The 12,557-nt window shown below is 37.5% G+C and overlaps 1 protein-coding gene across 1 annotated transcript in view; it reads left to right on the top strand.

Moving 5' to 3' along the window:
• The first annotated feature begins 239 nt into the window (after positions 1 to 239).
• The window catches only part of LOC139738185 (uncharacterized), a 37,530-nt gene continuing 25,212 nt past the window's right edge, over positions 240 to 12,557 (top strand). Inside the window, exons 1-3 of the mRNA XM_071648843.1 lie at positions 240 to 557; positions 7,382 to 7,426; positions 9,650 to 9,805. Of these exons, the coding sequence (XP_071504944.1) occupies positions 497 to 557; positions 7,382 to 7,426; positions 9,650 to 9,805 (262 nt within the window). The 5' untranslated portion in view covers positions 240 to 496. The remainder of the gene's footprint in view (positions 558 to 7,381; positions 7,427 to 9,649; positions 9,806 to 12,557) is intronic.

Genomic DNA, 12,557 nt, shown 5'->3' with positions numbered 1-12,557 from the left:
TCTGTGTCTGTGTGTAATTGGCCACACCTCTTTCAGTCAGTCTTTAAGTCTGTACACAACAATCGTCTATTCGTAAACCACATCCTCCCTCCCACCTCCGCACCTGACACCCTGCTGTTATTGTTCCAGTCAAGTCTGACAAAGCAGTCTACCACTAGCCTTTGGTCTCTGGTCTGTCTGTTTGTCTGACTATCTTTGCTCAGCTCAGTGATTGGAGCTTGGTTGTCCATTAACCACAGGTAGAGCTACCAGTAGATTGTTGCTGGCTGGCTGGCTGGCATATATAAAGAGTCTGCTGCAAATCCTGTTCCAGCAAATGGGATTGTAACTGAGAACAAAGTTGGCCAAGTACAGAGGAGCACAACTTCGCATGGGCTTTGATGGGACTGTCTCTCTGTTGTCAATACTAACTAAGCTTTCAGCCCTTCCTCATAGCTTCTTGGGGGGCTGTCTCATATCACTGACTTCTGAGGTGTTTTAGAGTATCGATCCGAGAATGTTTTCTGCTCGGATAGGGATCATACTTGTGGCGTCTTTGCTTCTTGTTCATGCCCAAGGTAAGTAGTGTTACTTTTTAGAGAAATGTATTTCACACTTAGAAGATGGTGAGACTTTGAGTTAACGTAATTTCCTCTTGCAGTGTGAGATTCAAAGAATTTCCATCATTTTCTGCCAACTGCAGTTTTGTTTTTATGACACCATGCATAATTAGGAAGCTTTCGCAGTGGCAATGCCGACATTAGATTGTATGCGTTATATGCAAATTTCTGCCATTCGCAGATTAAAGCTTGAAATTCTGTGTCCCCTCAAATCTACAAGAGTCGCACAATGTAGCATCTGACCAAAAGCCCCAACACACAGCTAAGGAACATGGTGTTATACACACATTTGTACTTCAGAAATTTGCAACTCTGAGCACCAGAAGGTGGACTGTTCTTTTCATGAAAAAATATATGCAAATGTTCCTGGAAGACCCAGCACAGCCTAATAAGACCCAGCACAGCCTAATAAACATTTTTTTTTTCTTTTGTGATATCTTTTTTTTTTTCCAGACTCATGCATTTGTGAAACCTGAACAGTGGGCAGATTTTTAAAGAAATAATATAATAAGTAGTGTTTACACTGCATGTATATTCCTCTTCAGGAATTATAAATATCTTTGGCAATTTTGACATCAAAACAATTTGTGAAAGGGCGGGGGATTTTTGCCTTTTGTCTTCTGAAAAGTTGACCAAACTCTGTTGTACAATGTATGACAACTTACAGCTGTAGATTAGATGTGAATATTGAAATTCCACATCATGTATGACATAAATAAATAGGCCTGCAATATAGTTTGAAATTAACTGTATATTATTACAGCTGTTATTGCAAATATTGCTAACCCTACAGACTGTATTGTGATGATAGAAAGCAAGCCGATGTTTGAGATGAAAGCTGGAACCTTCACATACGACAAATATAGTGAGGAAATCAAGTGCTTGTTTTGTGCCAAATACTGCGAAAGTGAATATTTTACAGTGAGTTAATTTTTCATGCCCAGCTGGCCTGGGTAAGATGTATTTCCCATGTTTTTAATTCCTCAGAATTACAACATTACATACATTCAGCTGTAGTGGACTGGTAGGCCTACATGCTCTTATTTTCGTGCTAGTTTATGGTCAGGCAAAATGTGCAAAAATTTCCACTGAAATACAATTACATTGTTTAGATGCCAAACTCAACACTTGTTTGACACTTATTGTTCACTCTCAATTTGAGAATGTTTGCTTCCTTTTCTCTATTTCTTTTTCTCTTTTATGCTGTGTGACAGACTTTTCATGCCCTTTGAGCACTCAGATTGAGTGGTGAAGGGCATTATAGATACCCCTATTATTACTGTAATCACTGAGTTGTACAAATAAACATGCAGTTGTCATTAGAAATCCTCTGATTACAGTCCATTACTCTATTAAGGACACATGTATGATGTTGGTTGTATTTATTAACTTCCCAAAACTCCCTGAAAAATGTCTGGAAACCGGTATTCTGCACCTGAAGTGAGTTGATAAATGCACCTGTTGGTGAATCTCTGATTATAAGAGGATTAATAGATTCATTCTCTCTGTTAAAAATGTCACAACAAATGGGGAGAATTAATTTTCCATTTGCAATGCACACTGCAACTAATTTTTTTTTTTCACCTGTAGCTTCAGGAGTAAGAGTTAGTAAGTCAGGGGACAAAAATGTTGATGTCTTTTATGTTGAGCATTGTGTTTTTGCAAAATATCACAAAATGAAAAACTTGTACTTGGATTTTAAAGTCTGTACATTTTTTCTGGTGACGTGTGGGATGGTTTTAGCACAGGTTGCCCAGCATATTTGACCATTTTGCGCAAGTTGAAAAAACAAAAACAAAAACATACAACCTGTAGGATTGACTACATGTACATGTATTTCATCATTGTCAAGTTGAAGGGAGGTTATCTTTGATGACTGAAAGAGTCTTGAGGGGTCGTGGGATCTGACCCCTCACCTGCCCCATATGCATCACTCTCTGCTCATACTGGTGATGTACAACATTGTATGGTGATGTGGGGCAGCATGTGTTTGCTACCACTATCCCTTCCACCTCTCTGTTTGTTTGCCCTCACAGCAATATTTACCTTCCCTTCTATATTTTGTCATACATTGTAGCTTGCTTGTATGGAGAAGCAGATATATTTTCTAGAGTCAAAGATTTATATGTTTGTCATATTTTCTTTCATTTTTGTTTTATCTATTTTTTTTCACAAGAATAGACACCATTTAAGGGATTTGATCTGGAATGCATATTTGCTAATTCATTTGTTTGGTGGGTACAAATTTATTAAATTACATGTAGCGAGCATCATAGTGGAAGTGTTTGTTCCAATTGTTGTATTGGACATCATATAGCTGAATTAGTTTACAATCTTCAACTAAAGATAATCTTTATGTCAAAGTATTAAGGAAGAAAATGTATTTCTATTTGCATGATATCAGTTTAGTTTGTGTCATAATTGTGCTTGGAAAGTTGGTTGAAGTTCAATGTACATTGTAGCCAATCAAAAGTGCTGATATGATATGAGTTAAACATGCTGTCTGTACTTTTTCACTAATATGCAAGGAAGTGCAAAAAGTGCGTCACACAGCAAAAAGCAGTCCAGATGTGTGTTATGCTCTGGCAGATTACAGAGTTCTCAGTGCAGCCATCTGCTCCCAAACAATCACTCTGATTCACACAATCGTCTGCACTTTCGTTGTATTGAAATTCAAAGTTTTACCAGCTGATATTAAGTTCATAGACCCATTTTATAAAACAGATGATGCACAGATTTAAGGTAGTGATGGTAGTGGAGATGCAGCACTGTCTCAGGTACCCACAATGTTAATGCCTTCGATTGTTTCCTAAAGAATCAAAGTTATTGATGCATGTGTTGTGCTGCATACTGAGTATAGCACATTCAATCATAGAAGAGCTCCTTTCTCTGTGTTATGTGGTCTTAAATGGGATTTTTTTTTCCTTCTTATGAAAACATACGTATGACTATGATACTTAGGTGAAGTTCATATGTTAGTGGGTATATTTCTTTGATAATATAATGATATGTGTAATGTGATATCTTCATCATCCTTGTATGGTCCATAATCAGTAAATAGTCTGTGGAAAATGTGAGCTGCAAGCACAATGTGTCTGTGTACTAAACTTTCTTGCAGGTTGTTGCTCTTGAACCTGAAGAGGATGTATGAGTATCTCCACCAAGGAGGTTATGTTTTCATCAGTGTTTGTTTGTCTATGTGCAAAATAATCAAAATGTTGTGAATCAATTTGGATGAATATTGCAGGAAAAGGCAATAATGACACAAGGAACAGATTTTTAAATTTTGATCATGATCAAGGAATGTTAATGATTTTTGCAAAGATTTTGTAGATTTGGAAGATAGGGTCAATGAACTTGGGAGTTCAAACTGCATATTTGAGGTTTGCATGATGTACATGTATATATATATATATATATGTATATATATATATATATATATATATATATATATATATATACTTGTTCTCATGCCACTAAAAAAATTAAAGCACTATGCTCTGCTCGGGCTAGGTCCAGCGCAGCTGGAAGCTGATGACGTAAGCATAAGACTTGAAATTGAGTAATTTTCAGCCTGTGTGTGTGAGTAGAAATGAGCCGCTTTTCAGAGGTCTCTGCTATTCAAACTCGGAGTGTTTTTCTAGTTTCCGACGAGATCACTTTGTGTGTGTGTGTGTGTGTGTGTGTGTGTGTGTGTGTGTGTGTGCAGTGATTCTATGTGTAGTTGATGCTCAGTGAAAGTGAAGTGAATGTGATGATACAGTGTATGCCGGTATAGAGATGGTGCACATTTTTGTTGGCAAAATGCGAGATTATTTCAGGTAAGAAGAAATCGAAATAAAGCATTCTCATCTAGACAGGAGATATGAAACTGCTTTTCTGTAAAAAGAACAAGGAATCTGTGTGTAGCCTGCATGCAAGGACCAAGTCATTTTAAGTGCAAGTAACAGGCACTAAGCAGACATTTTGCAGATACCATAGTGAGTATGTTCCATGTTCCAGCATTTAAAGAGCTGAATTCTAAATTAGCATTGAAGTGCTAATGTCATGTGAATATATGTAAAGTGTCTAATCTCTCATTTGGACAGAACCACCGGAAAGTTTTAGTGAGGAGGAAGGTGGAGGTTCTACAGTACAGAGCACCGATCAACCCAGTGAAGGAGGCATAGAGAGTACTGATGGACAGATAGAGGCACAGCACAATGAAAGCCTCAGTGGACAAATTGGTGACTTCCAGAATGTAACTCTTAGTAGTCTTTTAGGCATGACAACATCAACAGAATTGCCAATCGCAACAACAGGAGCAAGCTATCTGCAGACAGTTACTGCAAGTACCCAAGTGAAGCAGACAACAGCAAGAAGTATTCAAATAGGGAGTCGCACAGACCCCTTGGAATCAGAAAGTCTAGGAAATGCCAACCAGACTGCAGCAAATCCAGGAACAGCCTCTTCCTTGGAGCCTGGAAGTGTCCAAGAATCAAGTCCCGAACCTACTAGTCTCCAACCATCTGAAAGAGATCTGGATAGTACAACAGAAACTTCTGTAGAGCACTATACTACTAAAGCAAGTACAGCACAAACCAGAACTCACCATTCAGGGTCTAACTACCAAACATCTGCTGGAACATCACCCCTAACTGCAACTGAAGTGGATGTTCAGGAAACAGGGTCAACTCAGCCTTTACTTCAAGATGTGTCATCAAATCAAACAAGGAGTCAGGGAACAACACCAACACCAACACCGTCCAATGGGAAAACAGGGTCTAACCTTCAAAATGCTCAGGAGACAGGCTCAGAACCCCAATCTGTTCAGGTCACAGAGTTTGGAACACCAACCACTCAAGCTCCAGCCACAGACTTTGACCTCACTGCCGTATTTACAACCCTAGATCCAACATTTATTACCACAAGACCCAATGATGATGAGAGCTTTAAAACTGGAATAACTTCATTCCAAATTATTACAGAAGAAGTGATAGACCCTCAGGATGTTCAGAAGACAGTTTCAATTGGAACAGGTACTGAGGCACTGGCAGATCAAGAGAGCCTTCTTGAACAAACCATAGAACCTACACTCCTTGAAGGCACTATCCCAACTGAGGAGGGTAATCAAGAAGCAGACATTGGACATGTCAGCACTCAGCAAACAGTTACGAATCTACAAACTAGTGCAATTACAGAAACCTTGCCAGTTTCAAATCACAGTACTTCTAAAGACAGCCCAGAAACACCAAGTTCAAATAATACAGAGTCTGTAGTCCCAACTGCAACAGCATCAAGTCCGCATGTGCACAGAACCAAAGAGAGTCAATCAGGACCACCAAACACACATCGAGGAACAAGTGATGCAGACAGCAGTACCCAAAAAATTGGGACTACAAACCAACCCTACAATCAAGAGCCAGTATCAAGTCCAGGATATGCTGAAGATTTGGATCCAGAAACCACCTTGAATGACTCACACACAGATTACCCAGCCACACAGGGACCTTCACTAGGTCTCCAAACCACACTCACGCCTGAAGCACATTCCCAGTCAACTGCAGGGCATGAAGTCACCAAGATAGTTACGACTGGAGAAGGTATTCCTAGGGGAAAATAGAATGGTTTGTGATTTGAGGTACTGTATACAGGTGTACAAAGATTAGACAAAATGACTGCTGTCTATAGACAGGTCTGCCATATGTTTAGTACATAGTGTACTCTGTATACTTGCCACAAAATTTGTTGTTGACTGAATTCAGGTGGTTGAGAATGAATTTCACCTCACTGATCTTTATATGTTTGACACACGTTGTAAGGCATACCATGGTAATTTAGAAGTCCATACAGTGGTTAGCACTCAACATTGTTGTCGAAAATTTCGCCTTTGGCCTTGCTTAGCCCAGTTTTAAAAGATCCCGCTTCATTCATTCATCGCACAGAGCAGGGTGTTTAACCCGGTGAAGTGGTCCCACCTCACATCCAACTGAACCCCATGGAAGACCAGCTTAGTGTAGCTGAATATGGGCTATCCAGCCATCTTCTCAGATGGAAATGAACAAACAAACAAACAAACAAATTTTAAATTCATGTCACTGCTTTATTGCTTCATCACTGATGCATCTTCTATCATGTATTCAAGAAGTATGATCATAAAAGACTCTTTGGGTGATTGAAACTAGAGAACATAGATAAACATTGATGTATAAACCATGTGTACAAGACAGCATGACTGCAGACGAGTGGTATGTGTACCGGTATCACAAATGAATTATTGGGTTTACATGTATGCTGCACATAACAAAGTGTATCATGCATAGGAGATCATTGTGGCTAATTCCATTATTAGACAAATCTGTTAATTTTTGTTCTTAATGTAATTTTGATTTGCAAATTGTAAACAATTGTACTTGCATCTCCAGTGTGAGTTGCAAGGCAACTTGGCTTGATATTTTCTGCAGTGATCTGAATTCAGTGTTTTATGTTGTTCATTGTGTGCATGAATAGCAACCAGCATATGTTGTTTACTGAAAATGATTCATCATGCATTTTGTATTTCCAGCTCATACAAGTCCAAAGATTTTGTAAGCAAAATTTACAGTGTTTGTGCATACACTGCCAAATTGATGGTTGCTGTTACAGCAAGCGCATTATTTTGCCTTGGGTGGGACTGAATATTCCTTAAAGCTTTGAAAGCCAAATTATAAGGAATTTTAGCATGATCACTGTTAGACTCAGCATGAAGTATTTAAGTGCTCTTACATTGACAACTGTTTATTGTCAATCTGTCCATGTTATAGGTCCTGATGAGTTTGATGGTGATGATGACATCATAGATCATGGAGGTAAGTCTGCTGTGGCATGTTTATTGCCATGACAGTGCTGGGGAGAACAGTGCCTTGAAACAACTGCCCTGATTTGTGGAGATTATATCAATATACCACCAAGGAATTTCTTTATGTGATTTTCATTTAAATATGAGAGAGTGTAATCTCGAAGTTTTGCTCTTCCCTACATGCAGATGATAGCAACAGAATATGTCACATGCCGAATCAGATAGTTGATGCTTTGTTTATAAAATCTGTACTACAGAAGGAATTTCCAAGAAAATTTATGAAGAATCATCAACAGAAGAAAGGGAATATCTGCAAGAAGACAAAAAGGAAAATGAAATACAAAAAGAGGAGGTGTTCCTATGGGTTCTAGATTGGCACAGTTTGGTTTCAGTTGATCACAGAAATGATAGTAATGAAAGCAATCACCTTTCATTATCGGGCAAATGAGAAACAGATGCAAATGTGTTTAGACAAGATATGTAGAGCAATGCATCATATCAAAGCACAACAAATATGAAGACTTGCTGGTGATCAGACATTTCTCAAAAACAGTTCATAAGTATTCTATAAGTTGTATGTGCAAGGGTAAGGAGTAGGAACCTCCTGGGTCTATTATGAATGTGTGGCCCTTTCTCCGGTATTATCTGGATAAAGCAGATTCCATGTTTGGTGTGCTGTCAGACATGTCCTGTACTTTGCTCCAGCTGTACTTTGACTTGTCTGTCCAAGTGAAAAAAAAAAATCTGTCAATATTTTTACTGAGTCTACTCAGCAGCCAAAATAATAGCAACATCAGTTTCCCTTCCAAGTAAATTTGACATTGTGCACTCTGTTAGGCCTACTGTTTACACACAGAGATGAGCTCATGTTTAACCAAAGTAGACCACTGTGATCAAAGTGATTACAGATGTTTAAACGCACACCTTTTGGAGAGATTCACTGCCAAGTAAATTTGCTTTTGACATGATTTCATTTAGTTGCAAATGCAAATACAGACTGTATGTGTGTAAAGATTATTAAAAGCAATGCATCATATCAGAGCATAACAAATATGAAGACTGCTGGAGATAAGATATTTCTCATTCTAGCAACCATGGACTTTTGAGGGTCAGGGTTTTGACTAGTTTTTTATTTAATCAACTGATGTATCTGGGAAGACTGAAAATATTAAGCACTGAAAATTTCTTAAATTTTATCTTTGATTTACAATGTACTTAAAAGATACAGTATGTTTAAAGGACACGTTCACCTTCATAGACATGTGGGTTGAGTGAATGCAACAATATTAGTAGAACACATCAGTGAATGTTTGATGAAAATCCGACAATCCATTCAAAAGTTATGAATTTTTAAAGTTTCTGCTCAGTCATGGCTGGATGAAAAGACTACTGTAGCTTGTGATGTCACATGAGTACAACGGTATAAAGAAAGTATAAAGAAAATTAACCTTATTTTCACTTTTCTCGCATAACAAAAGAACACTCGACTTCTCTCTTTCAGAAGGCAAGGGGAATAATATTATCCTTAACATACATCAGTAACAAGTCCAAGAAATGTGCACTTTATTCAAAAAGTGAAATTTTGTGAAATTCTCTTTTTATTTTCACTATATCGTTGTACGCATGTGACATCACACACTGTAGTAGTCTTCTCATCCAGCAGTAAATGCGCAGATACTTCAAAAATTCATAACTTTTGAATGGATTGTCGGATTTTCCTCTAACTTTCACTGATGTGTTCTACTAATATTGTTGCATTCACTCAATGTACATGAAGGTGAACTTGTCCTTTAATGTCAAGAAGAATTAATTTTTGCATTCTGCATGTTAGATCCAGTGAAGGATATTTTCTCCACCATAAGAAACAAATGGAAATCAAGAAATTTCATGGTTAAAACATAGTTTTCTACTTATTGTTGTGTTGTCCATGTTAAATATATTGTATATCCTCCGGTAATCACTGTATATTAGAGAGTAGTATACCTGCTTTTATTTTCCTCGCTCCACTGTTCAGATTATGTTTGATTCACTGACCCAATAAGATATAACAAACTGTAATTCCTTCAAGAGTTGTTATATACTGCATGGCACACTTGTACCTGTCCAATTGTAATAACAAGTAGTAGATTAAATTAATGATTTACATAATTTGCAATGAGATTTGTACCAAATTTTCCATTTTGCTGGAATTGATTAAATCAAAGTAGTTTACGAGGATATTTTTCTCATCTAGGAATTAAACCAGGTGAATGTCCGGCAGAAGAAGGAGATGTAAGCATCTGTTCTCAGCCCTGCCGTGGCGATGAAGATTGTGATGGAACAGACAAGTGCTGCCAGAGAAGCTGTGGAAAGTCCTGTGTGCCTGTTGTTCTACCCAACCTGGAGCCAGGTAACTGAATGCATGATATCCCTAATTCATTTTCATTCCACACACATTCTGTAGTAGCTTGTGTTTTCACTGGAGAGTTTTATTCCCTCAACTTTTGCAAGTCCCCACTGTAACCTCAAATGTAGCAGCACCTGATATCTTCCTTACAGCTTGTGGGACTCAAAGCATTCCATAACTCCACTTGGTGATACATCCTGTTTGTTCACTCTATACATGTATTAAACAAACTGTACGTACCACTTTCAGATTACTGTATACGCCCTATATAGCGAGTTTGAAATTTTTGCGATTCGGGACTTCTCGATTTTGTAAGTGGTTAAATTCGCGATCGTGGAGTACAGTGCTGAACAGGAAAAAATGTATGTGTGCATTTACCTTTTGTATCAGGATCAGAGTCAATATATTCCTGTGTCTTTAAATTCACCAAAAAAAAAAAAACTTCACAAAATATTTGGGTATACATACGATGTATGATGGTTGTATACACTGTACATAGCTGCTCTAAGCCTCTTGATTCCTCTACTTCTCTTGATATATGGCTTATGTTTTGTATATTTCTCATTTGCCTCAATGTATGCTGTGATGTACAATGTACATGTACACGTTGTAACTGTCTTTTTTATCAGATTTGTGGAAATAAATTGAATGAATTGAATTAAATTGAATTAAATGAATTTAATTAAATTGAATTAAATAGTTTGGTTAGGCACAACATGTACGTACAGTCTTACCAACTGAGAGTATGCATGTTGTTTCCTCTCTCCTGATTTCATTTTTGTTTTTTATCATATCTTTCATATCCCAATCAAACAAAGGCTTCAAGGGTTTTATTCTAAACTGTCTTTGCAGTATACATTACTGCCAGAAAGTATGGATTTTTGGTTTTTTTTGGAGTCTGTTAGTCAACCAAGTATTGCCATGGAAACTATATTTAACCTCCACCTCCTGCTGTTTGTGGTATAGGTCATGAAGTAATTGGATGGGACCTGCTGGCTCACACTGCCTCTCCAATGTCTCGCGCTAATTCCCCACCCCACCCCTTACCTCTTCAGGCTAAAGGTCAAACTCTGTGAAGAAAGATTGCTGCCAGTCAAGAGAGAGAGAGAGAAAGAGTGAGAGATGCACAGGCAGAGGGAGAGAGAGAGAAGGAGAGGAGAGAGAAAGGTAGACAGAGAAAGAGAAAGTGAGGAGGGAGAGAGAGATAGAAGAGAGAGTGCAAGAGAATATGGAAATATAGTCAAGATAACTTTTGTTGGACGGAATTGTACATTGTACATGTACATGTGTACTGTATGTCCTATCAGAATGCAAATTCTATCCTAAGCATATTGTCAATCAATTTCCTTTTTTTTCTGTGGGAATCTCTCACTGTGCATCTTCAAAATGTTTGGACATAACTTCTAAACTTTTGAAAAAAGGAAGTAGGAGAGGTCAATTTCTTGGTAAACCTGAAAAAGAAGAAGTAATCCTTGAATTTGAACGTAGGGTTAGAGGCCTTTTAGGTGCTTTATGTGATATTTGTTGACTCAGTTATTTTTTTTTTTCAGTCTGACTTCTTTGTTCTCTTCTTTATTTTGCTGTTGTTGCAATAAGGGCCATGACAAGTCCACATAAACTAAATTGATAATCAGCATTTCTGCTGTGACTTGAAAATGTTCATAAAAATGGAAAAAAGTATAAATTCAAAATATTAGATAAAGTAGAGTACCTTACTAAGTCTCCACATAATCCTGTAATTCCTTGCTAGTGGCTGATGTAGACTGCACACCAAACTTTAAACATTGTTCATTCAAAAGTAGTATTCATAAGGGATTGATAATTTGATTAATTTCAGCTGGTTGAGAATGCCAAATATTCAATGAGCTATTATCAAGATAAAGCTGAGAATTGCTTCTTGCAAAATCTGACCTAAACTACAAAATTATTGACTGACAAATTGGCAGAATTGTTTTGATGCTATGAATGTGTGTAACTTTATTCATAGTCATTGCATTGTTGTATGTGTAGAGTGACACAAACATCTTATTCTTTAAATAAATATAGACCTATAAGGGCTTTAACAGTGCTCGAGAAAACATGTACCGTAACTTACCTTCAGAGGCAAGTGACGTTTATTTAGCAATAACAACTCCAGAAATCAATTGTTCTTTAATCACAGAAGATGCTGACTTGAGATTTTGGTTGCTTTCAAACTGCTGCAACATTTTTACTAAGAGTAGTTGATAAGACTTCCACAGATATGTATGCTGTTTGATCATGTTTTGCCATCACTTAAACTGCATAGTGCTCGTAAGAAACCTTTCATGCTTTTACTATGTTAAGTTATGCCCAATGTTAAGTTTTTTACGGCGCATTTTGCTTGTGGCTCATAACTTTTGATGTATACATTGTATATCTGTTTGTTACCAAACTTTGATAGTAGATGTCCCTTGGGGAGTTTAAGGTCACCACAAGGTCAAAGGTCACATACTTGGGTCAAACTTTTAGGGCCCAATATTAAGTTTTTACAGTGTGTTTCAATTATGGCTCATCACTTTTGATCCATATGTCCATTTGTGACCAAACTTGACTGGTAAATGTCCCTTGGGGAGTTGAAGGTCACCACAATTGTAACAAGGTCAAAGGTCATAGGTGGGGTCAATGAACTTCTGGAATTTAGAAAAATATTAATTTCCTCTACGCGAATGGGCGAGACACATTTTGGCACTTCCTTGTTTATCCTTCAATAGTCTCACAGAGAAAGCTAGTTTGG

Source organism: Diadema antillarum, unplaced genomic scaffold, assembly GCF_040938485.1.
Source record: "Diadema antillarum isolate AM-2024a unplaced genomic scaffold, OU_Dant_1.0 seq00000728_RagTag, whole genome shotgun sequence".
Taxonomy (NCBI): Eukaryota; Metazoa; Echinodermata; class Echinoidea; order Diadematoida; family Diadematidae; genus Diadema; species Diadema antillarum.
Note: the sequence above shows the minus strand (reverse complement) of the source record. Positions and strands in the feature narration are given on the sequence as shown.